At 48.9% G+C, this 21,318-nt stretch overlaps 1 protein-coding gene across 1 annotated transcript in view; it reads right to left on the reverse strand.

Moving 5' to 3' along the window:
* Window positions 1–5,423: 5,423 nt before the first annotated feature.
* Window positions 5,424–21,318, reverse strand: part of SDK2 (sidekick cell adhesion molecule 2) — a 655,374-nt gene continuing 639,479 nt past the window's right edge. Inside the window, exons 43-44 of the mRNA XM_030208539.1 lie at window positions 17,533–17,659; window positions 5,424–8,563 (exon numbers count right to left, since the gene is read on the reverse strand). Of these exons, the coding sequence (XP_030064399.1) occupies window positions 8,210–8,563; window positions 17,533–17,659 (481 nt within the window). The 3' untranslated portion in view covers window positions 5,424–8,209. The remainder of the gene's footprint in view (window positions 8,564–17,532; window positions 17,660–21,318) is intronic.

A 21,318-nucleotide genomic window follows, 5' to 3' on the forward strand; every position in this document is an offset into this window, starting at 1 on the left:
CAGACCGTACAAGGCTGCCCAGCACTATCCCCGCCTCCCAACCACCAGCCCCTCCTCCCAACCACCGGCTCTGGCACAGACCGTATAAGTCTGCCCAGCACTATCCCCGCCTCCCAACCACCAGCCCCACCTCCCAATCACCGGCTCTGGCACAGGCACAGACCATATAAGTCTGCCCAGCACTATCCCCGCCTCCCAACCACCAGCCCCTCCTCCCAACCACCGGCTCTGGCACAGACCGTATAAGTCTGCCCAGCACTATCCCCGCCTCCCAACCACCAGCCCCTCCTCCCAACCACCGGCTCTGGCACAGACCGTATAAGTCTGCCCAGCACTATCCCCGCCTCCCAACCACCAGCCCCACCTCCAAATCACCGGCTCTGGCACAGGCACAGACCATATAAGTCTGCCCAGCACTATCCCCGCCTCCCAACCACCAGCCCCTCCTCCCAACCACCGGCTCTGGCACAGACCGTATAAGTCTGCCCAGCACTATCCCCGCCTCCCAACCACCAGCCCCTCCTCCCAACCACCGGCTCTGGCACAGACCGTATAAGTCTGCCCAGCACTATCCCCGCCTCCCAACCACCAGCCCCTCCTCCCAACCACCGGCTCTGGCACAGACCGTATAAGTCTGCCCAGCACTATCCCCGCCTCCCAACCACCAGCCCCACCTCCCAATCACCGGCTCTGGCACAGGCACAGACCATACAAGTCTGCCCAGCACTATCCCCGCCTCCCAACCACCAGCCCCACCTCCCAATCACCGGCTCTGGCACAGGCACAGACCATACAAGTCTGTCCAGCCCTATCCCCGCCTCCCAACCACCAGCCCTGCCTCCCAACCACCGGCTCTGGCACAGACCGTACAAGTCTGCCCCGCACTATCCCCGCCTCCCAACCACCAGCCCCTCCTCCCAACCACCGGCTCTGGCACAGACCGTACAAGTCTGCCCCGCACTATCCCCGCCTCCCAACCACCAGCCCCTCCTCCCAACCACCGGCTCTGGCACAGACCGTATAAGTCTGCCCAGCACTATTCTTGCCTCCCAACCACCAGCCCCACCTCCCAACCACCGGCTCTGGCACAGACCGTATAAGTCTGGCCAGCACTATCCCCGCCTCCCACCACCGGCTCTGGCACAGACCGTATAAGTCTGCCCAGCACAATCCCCACCTCCCAACCACCAGCCCCTCCTCCCAACCACCGGCTCTGGCACAGACCGTATAAGTCTGGCCAGCACTATCGCCGACTCCCAACCACCAGTCCCGCTTCCCATCACCGGCTCTGGCACAGACCGTATAAGTCTGGCCAGCACTATCGCCGCCTCCCAACCACCAGCCCCGTTTCCTGATCTTGACTAAGCTCCTGTCCTGAGGATCCATTCCTTCGGCACAGGATTCCTTTATGCTTATCCCACGCATGTTTGAATTCCGTTACCGTAAACTGTGGTATCCAATTCCCACTTATGACCTGATCACTGTCCATCTCCCACAGCTTTTCTGACAGTGTTCGTACTGGATTTGCAGCTACAGCTAAAAATAACACCTATACTTATAAGTGGATCGTTTTGGGTTATTTCTACATACCTGGCTCTGCTTTTCATTTTTTTGTAAAGAAAAAAAAAAAAAAACAGAACCAGGAGGGAGGGAGGGAGGGAGGGAAGCAGAGCTGCCAAGTTACCCATTCCAACAGGGAGACTTTTTGGACGGTCCTGGTTTTATACTTACATCACAAAGCAGTGTAGTAGTATTTGTAGTCCATGACTCTAGCCATTGAATTCAGTACTGCAGGTCCCATGATGCAACAGGTTGAGGTTGGCAGAAATCCAGGACTGGCTATTCAAGTCTCCCTCCCTGGAATGGGTAACTTGTCAACTCTGGGGAAGGGTGAGGGAGGGCTCATTTTCTGTCACATTAAATCACTCCTATTGATGCCACAGTAAAATAAGAAAGTCAACATCTGTCAGAGACCCCATATATTCTGCTCTAACTGAATTGCTGACCTCCCCAACCCAGCCCATCTGTGAGAAAAAAAATGGATGATTCTATTTCTGTATCCATTTATTTATTTACAAAGATTCCTATTCTACCAATGCAGGTATACAAATCCATATTTTTTTTGTTTGTTACATTTGTACCCTGTGCTTTCCCACTCATGGCAGGCTCAATGCGGCAATGGAGGGTTAAGTGACTTGCCCAGAGTCACAAGGAGCTGCCTGTGCCTGAAGTGGGAATCGAACTCAGTTCCTCAGGACCAAAGTCCACCACCCTAACCACTAGGCCAATCCGCCACTGTTGCTACTATTTGAGATTCTACATGGAATGTTGCTATTCCACTAGCAACATTCCATGTAGAAGTCGGCCCTTGCAGATCACCAATGTGGCCGCGCAGGCTTCTGCTTCTGTGAGTCTGATGTCCTGCACGTACGTGCAGGACGTCAGACTCACAGAAACAGAAGCCTGTGCAGCCTTCTACATGGAATGTTGCTAGTGGAATAGCAACATTCCATGTAGAATCTCCAATAGTAGCAACATTCCATGTAGAATCTCCAATAGTAGCAACAGAATCTCAATAGTAGCAACATTCCATGTAGAATCTCCAATAGTAGCAACATTCCATGTAGAATCTCCAATAGTATCTATTTTATTTTTGTTCCATTTGTACCCTGCGCTTTCCCACTCATGGCAGGCTCAATGCGGCTTACATGGGGCAATGGAGGGTTAAGTGACTTGCCCAGAGTCACAAGGAGCTGCCTGTGCCTGAAGTGGGAATTGAACTCAGTTTCCCAGGACCAGAGTCTACCACCCTAACCACTAGACCACTCCACGTGTGTTCACCAACCAGAATCCAGCAAATCTCAGGTACACCCAGAAATGTAAAGCTTCAAGTTTAAGGCTCATCCGAAACAAAGTGTCAGCCCTGACAAACACCCCATAAGATTAGCACTTCTGGGACTTAACATGCTTTTGAAAATAGTAAATATATTAATACTTTAAGAGGGCATTGACTTTTTTATTTATTTTATTTTAACATTTTATTTAAAAAATAAATGCTGTACAGGACATTTAATTCATTAATTAATTTATTTTTTACCGACAGCTGCTAACAGGTATTCTTTTCATCTTTTTTTTTCTTTTAAATTACATTTGAATGTAGAGACAAAAATACTTTTCTCAAATCTAAATAAAGGCAAATAAAGGTGAGATGTTCACACAATGGTGCTTATTCCTAGAGAAGGAAGATGTAAAGGGACGGGGTTATTTTATAATTTGGACTGTAAACGTCCCTGCTGGGTCTTCCATGGCAGAGCCAGTCGAATAAACAATGTCAGATATAAGCAGACAAAGCCATTGCTTACAGGCCCCAGATGCATGTTAATTCTTGCGTTTTCCTGCCTGGCTCTCTGCTGTTCCCTCTTCACTTTTCTCTGTAATTTAAGGCCCCCAATGTGCTAGCACCAATAGGATTGGAAAATACTGCTATATATCATTGACTTTCTTTTCAAGTACTTTGTGGTTGGAAAACCAACACAGCCCTCCCATGACAAGGAAGAAATATCTTACCAGCGGAGGGGACATGCCATCCCCAGCCCTGGCCACAGGGTTTGCCAAGTTTTCCCATGGGCACCAAATCAGAGAAAACATGTACAGAGTTTGAAGGCTGGATCGCTGGAGCCTGCTAAGGAGGCACATTTGTTCTACTCTGTCTCCTGCTGAATTCTGGGACATGTAGTTTATTTTTTACAAATGAACAGAGTGCTGTGAGCAGCATTTATAAAAGGAACTCGCTTAGAATAATTGCTTTCTAGAAGGAGGTTATCCTCGCTCTGAGGGGCTGCCATCCTAAACACAGCCACTTATCTTAAGGTTCAGGCTTCCCAAATCTTTCCTGAGAATCCCACAGCCAATTGGGCTTTCAGAGTATCTACAATAAATATGAATGAGGTGAATTTACATATACAAGGGTTTTCCATATATTCACATTTATGTCTGTGTGTCTGTGCCCATCCCCTGAGTCCTGCAGTCCTAGAGGTGACAGGCTCTATATTCCTGTGAAAGCCCGATTGGCTCTGTCATGTTTGAGAAGCTCCAGTTTAGGGTCATTAGGTTAGGGAGCCTTCTGCTATAATCTTGGCAGAATCATTAACATGTGCACTGTAAAGTCATCAGACGTGTAGCATGTACACTACTAATGTGTAACATGAACTCTGCAGGCAGGGGAGGACCATCTGATAGCTCCTGGTTACAAAAGTCAGCCTGAACTCTTTGCAAGAGGGGGACTGTAGGTCTGATTTTGGTTCTGATAGACAGAGTGATCCAAAACTAGAACTGACCCCTTTTGTGCCTTGTGATCCGGATCCACAATCGCATTTTGTTTGCCCGTTCAGTACAGATGCAATTTTTGTAAGGGAAAGGATGCTGGGATTTTTCATTTTCTTTAAGCCAGTGAGAAACCCAGGCCTATGAATCCCAGCATTAGTCCTTCGGGGGGGGGGGGGGGGGGGGGGGGGGGGCTTGAGGGGAACCAACCATCCCTAATGCTTATAACCTGGAGCATTTCAAAGCAGTTTAAATTACGAGTTTGACGCTCAGAAATGACAGCTCCAGATTCCTGAGGGACATATTTAACATGACTACAAAAGAATGTGTGTATGTAAAAAGAAAAACTCAAAATTTGGTTTAAAAAATAATCCCTGCTATAAATATTATCATACAGTTAAAATGTCATAAAACAATTTTAAGTTCTGAACACAATGTAGGACACTGCAATCTGTAAATCAAAAGCAAAAAACAAACAAACCCAAAAGCCAACCCAAAATTATCAGGAGTCACAAAGCCTGCTGCTAGAAGCTTCCTGCAGATGCCACACTTGTTATATTTTTATCCTACCTCTGAGGGGGTCTCTAAAGTGTTGTTTTTCTCACCTTTTCCTGCTTATTTCAGTACTTATCAGACAGGAAGCATCTTATTTCACTAAAGAAGCAGCCTGAGCAGAGCATATTTAATTGGTTATTAATGATAAGATTACAGAGTGCAGCCGATCAGTTGATGGAGAAGAAGGAAAGGGAAGAGGGTCAGCATGGAGATCTTTCCAAAATCAAACAAACAAGCTTGGTGCGAGTGGGTACAGGGTGTACCCCACTGCATCTGACAATACGCAGGTCCAGTTTCTCTAAGGAAAGCAGACACTGCAAAAGTCTACAGTTGCAACGGTGTAGAGATGCCAAGTTACCCAGTTCCAGGCTGGAGATATTGGGACAGTCCTGGTTTTGAACTTCATATTGCAAAACAGTGCTGCAAGTCCCATAATGCAACAGAAAATGCTGTCCCAAAATTACCAGCCTGGAACTGAGTAACTTGGCATCTCTGCCAAGGTGGTTTGATAACAGGAGATGGCATGATGTCACAAGGCCGAAGCCGGTCTCCACCCACTCCACCCAAGGAGGTTTTAATTCTCACCCATGCAGTTCCGCCATCTTGGTACACCCAAAACGATGAAATTGATAGAGCAACAAGCTCTGCCTGCTGGCTTCAGCCCACATAATGGGCCAGATAGGCTCATGCTGTCTCCTGTTATCAAACTTCCTTGATCTCTGCAATTTCCAGAAGTTCCTCAACACAACACCATCTTGTTCTCTCACTTGAGTGGAGTTCTGAAACTCGTCCCCATGCCCCACTGCACAGAATAAGCAGAGCTAAATTACATATGGAGGGCTGAGGGTTCAAATCCTACCAGAAAGCATTTTGTAAAAAAGAGACTCAAACATTTGTAAGCGTGTCAGTGTCTTGGCCATTTTTACTCACACTGTGCCTAACAGAACTGGTTTCAAACACAGCAGGAGCGGGGCGGTGTGTGTGTGTGTGTTTACCTTCCTTTTGTCACAACGTAAGTTTTTTTTTTTGTATCAGTCCCAGTGCTGTGGCTGAACTAGTTCTGAAGTACAGAGTTTCTTAAAGCCATCGCTGTTTGCGTTACTACATTCAAGGATTATCAGCAGATCATGCTAACATTTGTGCAACCAGAGCATGATTTATCCAAAGACATGCTATGCTGTACCTGAACCATCTTCATGCAACGGGGAATTCAGCTTTCACTGAGACCAGTACAACTACCTGTCTGAACAACTTCAGACTGTCAAGTTACCCAGAGAAGAGCAAATTACTATTTGGTTTCTGGACTCAGGTTTTAACACAAGAAATATTACAACAGGATACAGTTTAGTTACGATCATGTGCAGAAAATGCTCATGAATTTTGAAACTCTACATTTTGAATGGAAATGCTTACAGGCCTGTGAATATATCAGCACCACTTGAGAACCTGCTATATATTTGTTTTTATCAGTGAGGGGCTGGGTTACGCCTTCGCTAGGAGGCATCGGAAGCTTGCTTTTTACACACTCCTCCGCAGATAAACTGGTCGGACACCCCGGGCTGCTCGTCCACTCCTGGAATTCAGTTCTGTTTCCATAGTTCCTCTCTAGCCAGCTGCAAAAGGGACTCCGGAGAGACTGAAATGATGGGTGTGAAGTCTCTTCAGCCCTGGAAAGCACTGTCGTTTCTAAAATAAGATACCATCCCAGGCTTCCGAACTGAATAAGCAAACAGGCACTGTGGGTTTTGCTATGGTGAAAATCAAAATCGTACTTGTATCATATTCCTTCCAGTAATGTATAACAAACTAAAGTCTGCTTTGTAGGTAAAAATTCACCTTTTTATGTTTGGGTTGTGCCTCCAGCTAGGATGATATTTAAATACAGTTGTGCCCCGTGTGACTCGCCCATTGGCACCTTCTGGTCTATCCACTTCGCCTCCACCAATGAGAAGAGATGGTGGACTGGGAATAAATTTTGTGCCCTTCCATATCTGCGCCCTGTGCAGCCGTGTTGATCACACACAGCCCTTGGTAAGGCGCTGTCTCCAACGTATTGTGTTGTGGTGTTAACTGAATCTCAAATGGAGAGGAGAGGTGGGTGGCCACAGCATGGCTGGATGCGCCAGCCGACTCCTCTGATCTTAATGCCTCATTCACCAACGTTTGAGATCCACTCAGTGCTGGTCTCTTCTGTTTCTTCCTTCAGCGGGGTCTTCCCTTCCAGCGAGCGACTGTATTTTTCAAACATGGCCCCACTCTTTGGCCCCCTATTGACTTACACAAACGAGGCCCAGCAATGAGTCTTTCTGTATGGACCCCGCATCCCCCACAGGCCTTGACACTGCAACAAACCTGCTCCACCCAGGCACTCCATCTGACTGTGAGAGAAGAGGAGAGACAGCCCGCTGTTTTGAAGCCGATGACATGACCTTGGCCAAGGCTCTGTCCTCTCGACTCAGCCCCGTTTTACTACCAAGAAAACTGGGATGAATTCATCAATACGATCCCCCCATCTTGCCTGAGTGAAAATGCATAAAAAGAACCAGAAACTTCTCCTTGTTTTTTTTGTTCTCTGGTAAGCAAACCACTTCGGTACAGACAGTTGCCTAGTGGATTCGGAGAGGCGGAAGGAAAACCAGCATTCCCTGTCCATTTACGGTCTCTCTTCTCCTAATCCTTCTTTGGTGTGTGCAAATGCATCCTGATCACTGCAAACTCAATGGCGGCTGAAGAACTTTTCAAGGTCTGAGCTTGTGACTTGGCCCATAGTCGTTATTGTCCCACATATTACTTGTATGATGTGACTAATGATATTCCGCATGTCGCTCAAAAAAAACGTTTTCATCCTCATCTCTCTTCCACCTTAACTGCATTTTGCGGGTTCCTTTCCTCATCCAAAAATAAAGTCCCTTTGCCTGGAAATAATAATAATAATAATAAAAAAAAAACCTTTGGCCAAACAATTCTGCTTTTTACACAAAAGTCCGTTCTTTTTCTGGAAGTGCCATTGCTCTGCTTTGCTTTTTCTTGCAATCATTTTTGCTGCCGCCATGTTGGATCTGTGCACCAACCTCTGATTCTCTACTTTCCTTTCAAGTGACGGTTCCTCCAAATACTTCTGTAGTTAATCTATTTCATATTTCCTTTCTTTACCACACAAATTATCAATATTATGTAAACGCTTGCAACTTTCGCTTATTACTGTGCAACTTCTGAAGCAGCAAAAGGAATAGGTATCTACTGATTGTCTTCCACATAATCTCGCCATTGAATTCTTTAGAATTTCGGTTCACACTTCTTAAAAAATAAACTCCACATATAAAGTTTAATATCAAACAAACGATGAAAATCCAGCTACGGGGACCCGGGATGCAGGGCCTAAACTGCTGGGGGGCCGATAAAGGGTGCTTTGCTGGCTGGGAGGGTTTGTGAGCTGTTGAGGCGTAGGAGTCCGGCTAGCCTTGGGCCTGAAGAGACTGCCCTGTTGGACGCTATTGCTGCTGGACATGTAGCAAAGGTCTGGCTCGCCAGAATCGCTCTCGGTGTAATTGTAAGCTTGTGCCCGAGAGATGCCCTTCTGTTGGCGGCGCCAGGAGTTGTAATACGTTGGATCGCTGATGTAGTGGTTGACGAATGAGTGGGTTTTCTGCCGCTCCTGATCCATTTCGTATTCGCTGTCGCTTCCCTGTGGGTGGAGAGAGAGAAAGTTTTTATTACTAGGCAGGGGCAGTGGGAGGGGGCCAGAACCCGAGGTAGGGGGGCAATTTTGGTCTGCTGCCCCGCCACCTCCCCCCCAACTGCTGCAGCAAATACCTTGGCTGGCGGGGGTCCCCAACTCCTGCCACCTGAAGCCTTCTCCAGCGCCGGTCTCCAGTGCTGCCATGTTGCCTGCCTGCTCTCTCTTCCCCCTCATGTCCTGTACACTCCTTTTAGTGAAACTGAGCGTGCACAATTTCACTAAAAGGAGCGTGCAGGACATGTGGGGGAAGAAAGAGCAGGGCAGGCAACGCGGTAGCGTCGGAGACCGGCGCAGGACAAGGCTTCAGCTGGCGGGGGTTGGGGATGCCCACCAGCAAAACCAGGGGCACAGAGGAAATTTGAGGGGGCCCAGGCCCCTGTGGCCCCCATGTAGCTACGCCACTGTTACTAGGTTGACATATTGCAGACATAGAGAGAATGCTAGACCACAACAGACATGTACAAGGGGTATCATGGGAAAGTCAACATTTGTCCTGGAACTAAAGATGAAGGGGTAAATTCAGAAGACCAAGAACTGGGATGACAATGTCCCAAAAGACTCCTCCCTCCCCTTCAAGGCCAGTTAAGGCTTACATTCCTCTGTATGAATTCTACTTGGAGAAAGTAGGGCATTGAACGAAGGGAACTTCTAGAACGCGTTAGCGATAAAATGGTGACAGTTTAGATCATGTAAGAAGGTGTCCACTCCCTAAGAGAAAATCTGCACAGTGATTAGAACAGACTCCTAGGGAATATCAACCCTTTTTGATGTGGTTGATTGTATTAATAGGGGAATGATAGTGTTTTGCTGCCAGATGACGTGATTCAGAAAACAGTATCCTAGTTTAACGCCACCCCCTCCCATCTCCCTAGGTCGGAAGTTCTCAGGAGGTAGATAATGGGAATGAGAGATGGGGATGCATGGAATGGGAAATGCCAGGAACTAGTAATCCTCTGCTGAAATGCACTGGAGTATGAAAAGCTTTGGAGCAGGTTAACACTGGAATTTCAGCATAAAAAAGTGAAAATGTCTCTCTTAATGAGACAGATAAATAGAAAGGGAAGGAATGAGGAGAGAGAGAGGCAATATGAGCAGATTTACTGTACAAGCAGTGTAACTACTAAGGCCCAGATGATCAAAAGCCCCGCACTGTTCCAAACAGCGCCCTAAAAATAGCGCCGGGACAGCGCAGGGCTTTTCTGCCTTGATCGATGATCAAAGATAATGCATGCAAATCTAAGCAGCGCTATTATCTTTGATTATCATGGTCTGTAGCCCCGCCCAGCGCATCCCACTGTGTGGGCGATCCTTTGGCCGGAGGCGGCCAATCAACGATTTGTGGGGGTTTGGGGGGGCTGGAGACCCACCGATCCTCCAGCCCACCCCCCCCGTCGCTGGGTGGGAGGGTAGGACAGCGTTTTTCGGGAGGTGGCCACTTGGATTTCTGTGGGTTCAGGGGGTGGGGGTGCTGGAGACTCACCGGATCTCCAGCCCTCCGTGAACATGGGGGGGGGGGGATCATCGGGGGGACCAGAGGTCCACAGGACCTCCAGCCCCCCGTTCTGGCGTTGATTTTGCTGCGGCCAGCGACCCAATCTTTGGCGCGCTGGTCGCTGATCATTGGGGATGAATGCGTTAAGCGCCGATTAGCATGCATTTGCAAGCTAATTGTGCTAGAAGCCCTGTTTAGCATGCATTTGCATGCTACTTGCGCTGAGAGCCCTCGAGTGCGCTGTTTCAGGCGCTCGAGGGCTCTGATCATGGGTCGGCTGCAAACTCTGGCGCTAGTATGGCGTTAACAGCCTCTAGTGCTGGAGTTTGCTTTTGATCATGAGGGCCTCAGAGAGGTGGAAAGGTAAATGAGAGCCAAACCCCACACACCTCTCCGGCTAAGTCAGGGGGACAGCAGAGGCAGCTTAGACAAACAGAAGTACATTCTGGACCATAAAAAGCGAGAAAGGGGAAGCCTAGGAAACCACATTTCAAAGCCATGTCCAAAAACCTGACATTCTGAATTCCAAGTCATTGAAGGCTACCTTTAAAAGAGGAATTTCACTGCTGCCCTCCTTTCTGCTCTCTTGACTGAACCTCTTGTCCCTGAAAGGGGACTGAACAATGGAGCCCTTTTATGGGGAAACTTGGCCAGCAGGGAAAAACATTTCAGTGCTCAACGGTTTCTCAAACACATTCAGTCAAGGAAAAGAGAACAGTTTGCTGGCTTTGAATCACCTCATGGAACAGAGCAACTCAGTACTGGGTACTAGTTAGTCACTTCCTGGTCCCTACTGAAGTGTTTTCTATTAATTAATGCTGTACAGTTAGCAGAACTGCCAAGTGACCTGGCTCAGGGCAGGGGTTACTTAACCCGGTCCTTGGGATACACCCAGTCAGTCAGGTTTTCAGGATGTTGAGAATGAATATGCATTACATAAGTACATAAGTAATGCCACACTGGAAAAAGACCAAGGGTCCATCAAGCCCAGCATCCTGTCCACGACAGCGGCCAATCCAGGCCAAGGGCACCTGGCAAGCTTCCCAAACGTACAAACATTCTATACATGTTATTCCTGGAATTGTGGATTTTTCCCAAGTCCATTTAGTAGTGGTTTATGGACGTGTCCTTTAGGAAACCTTCTAACCCCTTTTTAAACTCTGCCAAGCTAACCACCATCACCACGTTCTCCGGCAATGAATTCCAGAGTTTAATTATGCATTGGGTGAAGAAGCATTTTCTCCGATTTGTTTTAAATTACTACACTGTAGTTTCATCGCATGCCCCCTAGTCCTAGTATTTTTGGAAAGCGTGAACAGACGCTTCACATCCACCTGTTCCACTCCACTCATTATTTTATATGCCTCTATCATGTCTCCCCTCAGCCTTCTCTTCTCCAAGCTGAATAGCCCTAGCCTCCTTAGTCTTTCTTCATAGGGAAGTCGTCCCATCCCCGCTATCATTTTAGTCGCCCTTCGCTGCACCTTTTCCAATTCCACTATATCTTTCTTGAGATGCGGCGACCAGAATTGAACACAATACTCAAGGTGCGGTCGCACCATGGAGCGATACAACGGCATTATAACATCCTCACACCCGTTTTCCATACCTTTCCTAATAATGCCCAACATTCTATTCGCTTTCTGAGCCGCAGCAGCACACTGAGCAGAAGGTTTCAGTGTATTATCGACGACGACACCCAGATCTCTTTCTTGGTCCTTAACTCCTAACGTGGAACCTTGCATGACGTAGCTATAATTCGGGTTCTTTTTTCCCACATGCATCAACTTGCTCACATTAGTGGTTAGTGCAGTGGACGTTGATCCTGAAGAACTGGGTTCAAAACCCACTACAGCTCCTTGGGCCTCTGGGCAAGTCACTTAACCCTCCACTGCCCCAGGTACAAATAAGTACCTGTATATACTATGTAAACTGCTTTGAATGTAGTTGCAAAAACCACAGAAAGGTGGTATGTCAAGTCCCATTCCCCCCCCCCCCACCCCCTTTCTCTAGTACTCAAAGAATGGCTCCTTTTGGTTCTCCTTCCAACCAAAGATTTCTTCTCTCATCCCCAAAACTCAAGAGCCTGCCCCTCTATACAGTAAATGTTGTGTCTTCCATTTTGTGTGATACAGGTACAGAGCGAATGAAACCTCTCCCCTTTCTCTTCCCCCAAAGGGACATTGGACAGACCAGACTAGGGCCCAGATGCACAAAACCTAACGAGCCCACAACTTGCGTTTTAAACTGGTTCCAGCCAGTTTAAAACGCAAGTAGTTCACCCCGGGCATGCACTAAGGGCATTTTCCCTGCCACGGTAGCAGGCAACGAAAACATAATGCAAATGATTGAAAAGCTATTATAATGAGCTGCACTACCGTTTTTCCGATTCCCTTACCGTAGGAACCCTAACGAGATGTCTGACCTCTCGTTAGGGCTCCTGTGAGAGAATCAGAAAGAAAAAGGGCCCCCAAAAAAGGTAAAAAAGAAAAAAAAAAAAGCAGGGAGCGCATGTGAGGGGCATCCTTTAAGGACGTACTCTCCCTGCGCTTCTGAGAGACGTCTTTTTTTTCGCATTTTTTTTTTTAGCTCTGCCGGCGCTGGTGTTTTTCCCCCCTTCTATTTAGTCTTCGCCGCGCCACTTACCCCTCCACAGCGAAATTTTTCTATTTTCCTGGTTGCCGGAGAATCGGGACGTCCCTTTAGATTAGGCTCCTCTTCCTGGTCTCTTCAGCCAATCAGAGCGTGTTTCGCTGACAACAGCCAGCTAAGCCCGCTTTGATTGGCTGAAGAGACCAGGAAGAGGAGCCTAATCTAAAGGGACGTCCCGATTCTCCGACTCAGGTACCGAAGGACTAGAAAATGCAAGTGAGCTACAACGAGTAGCTCATTTGCATTCCCTATCGTTGATGCATTCCCGTTCCCTCCCGATTCGCTATGGAATCGGTAGGGAACGGGAATTACCAATGTCTTTAATGCATCTGGGCCTAGGAAAGAAAACATGCCTGTATTCCACTGTAGCAGCGTAAGAGTAACTACATTGTCTGCAAGCCAGGCCACACAGCTCAGAGCAAAGCTAGTTCATTTCACATGGGCTCAGTTCATGCACTCTGTAGGATATCAAAGGTGATGTCATCACTATTCAAAGACCAGTAAGATTCAGCAAGTATAAGGGAATCTGCGGTTTTCTTATGACCATGGATTCAGAGGAACAATGGCACAGCTACTGAAACATTCTTAATTGGAGCAAGGTGAGTATTACTATTCCAGCTGGAATATGCACTTCAGAAAGACTGCAAGGCGGTGGGGGGGGGGGGGGGGGGGGGGGGGCTGGCCCAGTGATTTAGCTGTGGTGCTGTGCACTGCCTCAGAGAACCTTAATTCAATTCCTGGATCCAGTCTTCCACACATTGATTCAGCCCTTGGTTGGGCTGCTACAGAGGCAGCATTCACAACTCCTGGAAGTCTTCATTGTTGATATCCAGTAACTGGATTCAGCCCCCCCCCTCCAGTGAAGGACTGTCCTGGCAATGACAGAACTAAAGTAAGATGAAACTAAAGATGAACTAAAGTAAATGAAATAGGAGAAGAGTCTGCAGGGGAAGATGAAGGAAGGTTTAGGGCATCAAATCTCAGTCTTCCTTCCTCCTGACTGTTCAGGAGGCCCAAAGGAGAAGGGAGGGGGGGGGGGGGGGGAACCACTGGTACCTGAAATCATCAACAGTGCGGAATCCACAGAAAGCAGAAGATTCTTTCGAAGATAATGTGCGGAGAACCAGTTTACTCTAGGCACTCAGCAATATTACAAACATTCGGCAGGTCACAAGACTTCCTTCAGTTACATTAAGCATGTGAGGATCACAGGGGTACTGGGAAAAAAGCATCTTTTGCTTCTCTGTTTGCTTCTGCCTCCAGCAAGTCATTGTCTCTTCAGGATGTGTTCCATGATCTACGTTAGACACCTCTCTGGGTTTCATGTGCAAGAACAAATCCCAGGGCTGAGAATCAGCTTCAGCCCTGGGATTCAGGTGCTCAGAACAATTCCCAGACCTCAAGGTTCACATGCTGAGAATAATTAGCTGCCCAGTAAATTATACACACCCAGGGCCAGATGTGCTAAACCTAAGGAGCCCATTAATGAGCAAGTAGTAAACCCTGGCATGCACTAAAGGCTTCTCCGAGCCATTTTCCCATCACGGTAGCAGCTAAAGAAAATGGAATGCAGATGATCCAAAGGCTATTACAAGGCTATTATAATGAGATGCACTACGGTTTTCCAATCCCCTTACCGTGAAAAACCTAACGGGAGGTCTACACCTCTCGGGGCAAATTGGAGGAAAAAAATGTCGTCAGGGATGTCCTTTTTGGACGTCCTTCACCTGAAAAAAAAAAACCCCACTCCAAAGATGTTCTTTTTGGACGTCCTTCACTTAATAAAAACCTGTGCCGCCCGAAAGGAAGACGCTGTGCCGCTCACCCCCTCCACGGCCTGCTGCAGGAAGGCTCCGATGCGGTTCGATCGTAGCAAGAGAGTGCAGTTGAGGACGTCCATCCAAAAAACCTCGGCTAAACGCATTGTGATTGGCTCAGAGACTTCCAGGTCTCTCAGCTGAGGAAGGACGTCCAAAAAGGCTGTTTTTATTATTGCGGGGGGTGGGGGGGGGGTGGGGGGAAGGACGTCCAAAAAGGACGTCTTTTTGGATGGACGTTCTCAACTGCACTCTCCTGCTGATCGAGCTGCATCGGAGCCTTCCTGCAGCAGGGTGTTTTTTTACATGGGTGTTAGGCGCTTTTTGGACGTATTTGGCATGCGCAGAGCAGCCAGCATAACGCTTGGCTGCTCTACGCATGCTCGACTGGCCGACTGGTTACTGGTGGAATAGAGAATGCAAGTGAGCTACAACGAGCAGCTCATTTGCATTCCTTTACCTTGATGCATGCCCGTTCCTTACCAATTTGCTAAGGGAATCGGTAAGGGAAGGGCTTTAACGATTTTTTTAGTGCATCTTGGCCTCTATGTTATCCCCAGCCTCCAGGAGTCACACATAAAGCAGTCCACAGCTCCCTGGCATTCACATGCTCAGAATAATGCAAAACACCCAGGGGTCCCACACAAAGAATGATCCCCAACACCTGGGGGTCACATGTATGGTGCAATTCCCAACACCTAGGAGTAACACGCATGGAGCGATCCCCAGTCTCTGGGGATCACGCACTGGCCTTGTAATCCTTGCAACCTTGCGGAGCTCCTTGTCAGGGGTCTCAGCGCTAGAACAACAAGGGGTGTGCAGGGTGGGAGTGAGGTGCATTGGCAGAGCCGTGTGAGGGGTCTCAGTACTAGAATAACAGGGGGAGCTGCACAGAAAGAGTGAGATGCGTTGGCAGAGTCTTGTGCGGGGGTTATTAGTTCTGGACTAACAGGAGGTGTGCAGGGCAGGTATGAGGTGCATTGGCAGAGTGTGCGTCTGCTCCTAGGGGTGGTCTAGGTCAGCAGCTGATTCACTTCAGCAATGCGCCAAATCTCATCATTGCATTATAGGTAGAAGAAGGAAAGTGCTATTAAGACAAACAAAGCAGACAAAAGTCAATGCTGTGCTTAATACATCTTTAATTAAGTGGTCAGCAACTTTACTGTCCTGCCTGGGTATAATGTTCTTTATTTGGAAATGTCTTTTGGTTGCCACTGAGGCAAGGGCGTAGCCAGACAGCAGATTTTGGGTGGGCCTAGGCAAGAAGTGGGTGGGCACCAAGTGTTCTCCCCCCCCCCCACACCAAAAAAATAGCTGGTGGGCAGTGGTGTAGGAAGGGGGGCAGTGGGGGGGGGGTCCGCCGCGGGTGCACACCGCAGGGGGGTGTCGGCGCCTCGCTGGTTCCTTGCTCTCTCTGCCCCGGAACAGGTTACTTCCTGTTCTGGGGCACAGAGAGCAGGGAACCAGCGAGGCACCGACACCCCCCAGCGGCGTGCACTCGGCGGATTGGCTCTCCCACCCGCCCCTCACCGCCTTCCAGGTATGTTCTCGGGGGGGGGGGGGGGGTTGCGCTCCGGGGGGGGGAGGGTGCGCTGCGCTACACCCGGGGGGGGGGGGGGTGCGCAGCAGCGACACGCCCCGGGTGTCAGCTGCCCTCGCGACGCCACTGCTGGTGGGCAAATGCTTCGCTCCACCTTGGCAATTTGCAGCAGGCATGTGCTGAAAACCGAGCATTCGCAGGTACTAGTATCGTGGCGAGCAACATTTCTGTTACCATCAGGGGGAAGTCTTCAGCTGGCAGAGCTTGGGATCCCCGCCAGCCACCGCTAAACGTGTACTACTGTTGGGTGGGCCTGAGCCCTAAGTGGGTGGGCCCTGGCCCACCCAGGCCCACCTGTGGCTACGCCTGGGTAATTGTTCACTGAGGTAATTGTTCACCATCAGAAGCTTAGTAGAGCCGGTGTTGCCGAGGCCCAACTGAATTTATCTTTGAGAGACTGAAATGTTTCTCCTGTTGTCTTTGTCGCTACTAAAGCTCGGTGAGAGCCTGCCAAGACTGAATGCTGATGCGCCTGTTGCAAATTCTTCTAACTTTTCTTTTTCTCAAGATCTGACTGAATGAATAATGTCACTATATGGAACCCAGCTGGCAAACAGCGTGGTTTTCCTGGGAGGGGGGGGGGGCAGGGTTGATGTGCCGAGGGCTGAAGTTGCTGAGGGTGGCCTCGGAGCTGCGATTGGAAGGTGTAGGGGAAAGTTGCTGGTGACATTGGGGGTGCAGGGATCAGTTGCTGGCGGGGGGGGGGGGGGGGGGGGGGAGGGCTCAGGGATATGATGATGAGAAGGTAAAGGAGAGGAATATGCTGTCTTTTTAATTGGCTCTGCGCCGTGTTTTTGTTTTTTTGGAGCTGTTCATTTTTACTTCTTTGTCTATGTAACACAGGACTCTCCCTTGTTCTGTCTCCTGGTAGGTTAGACATTAAGACATGTATTCGGTTTCTGTGGATTACCTGGTGCATTGTCTGCAGATTAATACTACTAATACTACTTATCATTTCTATAGCGCTACTACACGTACGCAGGATAGTCACTGGCACAGGACTCACAAGAGCAGTGTTTTGGCAAGGGGTAGTCAGGCAGGGCAGGTGCCCAGGGTGGCACAGTGCAAAAGTGCAACTCAGAAGGGAAGGCAGGCACCCAAAGCAATCAGGGCTGAAGTTAGGGGTAAGCAAAGAGGGGGCAATTGCCCTGGGTCTCCACGTCACAGGCGGGCCCCAAGCCTCCTGGAAACTGAAGAAGGCATAACCTTCAGGCAGGCTTCGGGACTCCCTCCCTAGTTTCTGCCTGAGCCCCATCATGTCTAACACCGGCCCTGAAAGCAACCCTTGCCAGGGCACTGTTTTGTGCCATGACCACCCTAGGCCAGGGCCTCTCCTCCCTCTGCCCCAGCTCACCTGAGAATCCGAGACCTCCGAGGGCTTCTCTGTCAGGCTGCTGCTCTCGGCTGGGATCAGGTCGTTGTACTTTGTCACGTCTTCATCAGAGTAATGGAGGCTGCCGGGACTTGGCCGCGGAGGGGACCTTACCGAAAAGAGAGAGACAAGAACATGGCAACATTAATAAAAGGGAAAGGGAAATGGGACTTAATATACCACCATTCTGAAGTTTTTGCAACTACATTCAAAGCAGTTTACATATATTCAGGTACTTATTTTGTACCAGGGGCAATGGAGGGTTAAGTGACTTGCCCAGAGTCACAAGGAGCTGCAGTGGGAATCGAACTCAGTTCCCCAGGATCAAAGTCCACTGCACTAACCACTAGGCTACTCCTCAACTCATTCCACCAATAAGAGCCAACCTCATCAGTGATGTCACAATGGCTTAAAGTCCACTGCACTAACCACTAGGCTACTCCTCCACTCATTCCACCAATAAGAGCCAACCTCATCAGTGATGTCACAATGGCTTGATTGCCCAATACAGTTCCCCAGGATCAAAGTCCACTGCACTAACCACTAGGCTACTCCTCCACTCCAAAAGGAGACAACAAGGCACTTGGGTGGGGAAGGGGCACATCTACTGATTTGCAGGCTTTCTAAACCATTGGGGTGGGGGGGGGGGGGGGGTGGAGGAGGAACTGAGAGAGCTTAGAGGTCACACATGCTGAAGATCATTTTACCTGTGACATTTTTCCCCTCCAACACCTTTACAGAGGGACGGACAGGGACTGGGACCACAGGCCAGGCAAACAGACCAGTGCAGGAGAGACTGGTACACTACAGACATGTATTCAAATTCAAATGATTTGTCTTATTTGCTCCCTAATTCTATATAATGCACCAATTAGGTGCATTATATAGAATTATCTAGTTGGGTAGACTGGATGGAAAATACAAGTCTTTATCTGCCATCATCTACTATGTTACTGTCCTGCTAATTTTCGAAGGAGAAGGCTGGCCATCTTCCGACACAAATCGGGAGATGGCCGGCCTTCTCCTAATGCCAACCAAATCGGTATAATTGAAAGCTGATTTTGGCCGCCCTCAACTGCAGTCCGTCGCAGGAGCGGCGAAAGTTTAAGGGGGCGTGTCGGAGGCGTAGCGAAGGCGGGGCAGGGGCGTGGTGAACACATGGCCGCCCTCAGCCGATAATGGAAAAAAGAAGGGTGGCCCTGACGAGCATTTGGCCGACTTTACTTGGTCCATTTATTTTCAGGACCAAACTTCAAAAAAGTGTCCAAACTGGCCAGATGACCACTGGAGGGAAATGGGGATTATCTCCCTATACTCCCCCAGTGGTCACCAACTCCCTCCCACCTAAAAAAAAAAATTAAGAAAAGTTTTTTGCCAGCCTCAAATGTCATACCCAGCTCCATGACAGCACTATACAGGTCCCTGGAGCAGTTTTTAGTGGATACTGCAGTGCACTTCAGGCAGGCGGACTCAGGCCCATCCCCCCCTACCTGTTACACTTGTGGTGGTAAATGGGAGCCCTCCAAAACCCACTGTACCCACATCTAGGTGCCCCCCCTTCACCCGTAAGGGCTATGGTAGTGGTGTACAGTTGTGGGGAGTGGGTTTTGGGGGGCTCAGCACACAAGGTAAGGGAGCTAAGTACCTGGGATCAATTTGTGAAGTCCACTGTAGTGCCCCCTAGGGTGCCCGGTTGGTGTCCTGGCATGTGAGGGAGACCAGTGCACTACAAATGCTGGCTCCTCCCACGACCAAATGCATTGGATTTGGCCGGGTTTGAGATGGCCGCCATTAGTTTCCATTATTGGCGAAAACCAATGGCGGCCATCTCTAACGCTGGTGATCTCTAAGGGCAGGCCAAATGTTGAGATGTGGCTGGCCCTGACCGTATTGTCGAAATGAAAGATGGCCGGCCATCTTGTTTCGATAATACGGTCGGGTATGCTGCTTGACGGGGCTGGTGTTAGAGATGGCCGGCGTTGGAGATGGCTGGCCCCGTTCGATTATGCCCCTCCACGTTACCAGTGCTCCAGGGCCTCCTCTAGTAAGCTTTGGTGATCTTGCTGTTATCTGCTTAACACAATATTGGATGGGGGTGGGGGGGAGGTGGTGGAATCAACAGGGTTTAAAACGTCTGTCACATTATTTATTTGTATTTAGCTCACAACTTTCCAATGGTAGCTCAAGGGAAGTTACATTCAGGCACAGGAGCTATTTGTAGCTTCATTGCGTTCCCCCTAGTCCTAGTATTTTTGGAAAGAGTAAACAAGCGATTCATATCTACCTGTTCCACTCTACTCAGTATTTTATAGATCTCTGTCATATGTAAATGCTATGAAATTGCCTTCATGAAAGGCTGTATTGACTATTCCTTCTTAGCTTGCACTCTGCAGTTAGATTTTGAAAGGGAATCTCTCCAGGGTGCATCATTCTGCTGGCCTGCCTTTGTCTCTGCAGGGGGGGGGGGAGCAATTTAGAAAGCAGGAGCTTTATTTATTTTTGTTACATTTGCACCCCCCCCCCCCCCCCCCGTGCTTTCCCACTCATGGCAGGCTCAATGCGGCTTACATGGGGCAATGGAGGGTTAAGTGACTTGCCCAGAGTCACAAGGAGCTGCCTGTGCCTGAAGTGGGAATCGAACTCAGTTCCCCAGGACCAAAGTCCACCACCCATAACCACTTGGCCACTCCTCCACTGTTGCTACTATTTGAGATTCTACATGGAATGTTGCTATTCCACTAGCAACATTCCATGTAGAAGTCGGCCCTTGCAGATCACCAATGTGGCCGCGCAGGCTTCTGCTTCTGTGAGTCTGATGTCCTGCACGTACGTGCAGGACGTCAGACGCACAGAAACAGAAGCCTGCGCAGCCTTCTACATGGAATGTTGCTAGTGGAATAGCAACATTCCATGTAGAATCTCCAATAGTAGCAACATTCCATGTAGAATCTCCAATAGTATCTATTTTATTTTTGTCACATTTGTACCCTGCGTTTTCCCATTCATGGCAGGCTCAATGCGGCTTACATGGGGCAATGGAGGGTTAAGTGACTTGCCCAGAGTCACAAGGAGCTGCCTGTGCCTGAAGTGGGAATCGAACTCAGTTCCCCAGGACCAAAGTCCACCACCCATAACCACTTGGCCACTCCTCCACTGTTGCTACTATTTGAGATTCTACATGGAATGTTGCTATTCCACTAGCAACATTCCATGTAGAAGTCGGCCCTTGCAGATCACCAATGTGGCCGCGCAGGCTTCTGCTTCTGTGAGTCTGATGTCCTGCACGTACGTGCAGGACGTCAGACGCACAGAAACAGAAGCCTGCGCAGCCTTCTACATGGAATGTTGCTAGTGGAATAGCAACATTCCATGTAGAATCTCCAATAGTAGCAACATTCCATGTAGAATCTCCAATAGTATCTATTTTATTTTTGTCACATTTGTACCCTGCGTTTTCCCATTCATGGCAGGCTCAATGCGGCTTACATGGGGCAATGGAGGTTTAAGTGACTTGCCCAGAGTCACAAGGAGCTGCCTGTGCCTGAAGTGGGAATCGAACTCAGTTCCCCAGGACCAAAGTCCACCACCCATAACCACTTGGCCACTCCTCCACTGTTGCTACTATTTGAGATTCTACATGGAATGTTGCTATTCCACTAGCAACATTCCATGTAGAATCTCCAATAATATCTATTTTATTTTTGTCACATTTGTACCCTGCGTTTTCCCATTCATGGCAGGCTCAATGCGGCTTACATGGGGCAATGG

The sequence above is a fragment of the Microcaecilia unicolor genome, chromosome 6, assembly GCF_901765095.1.
Source record: "Microcaecilia unicolor chromosome 6, aMicUni1.1, whole genome shotgun sequence".
NCBI lineage: Eukaryota > Metazoa > Chordata > Amphibia > Gymnophiona > Siphonopidae > Microcaecilia > Microcaecilia unicolor.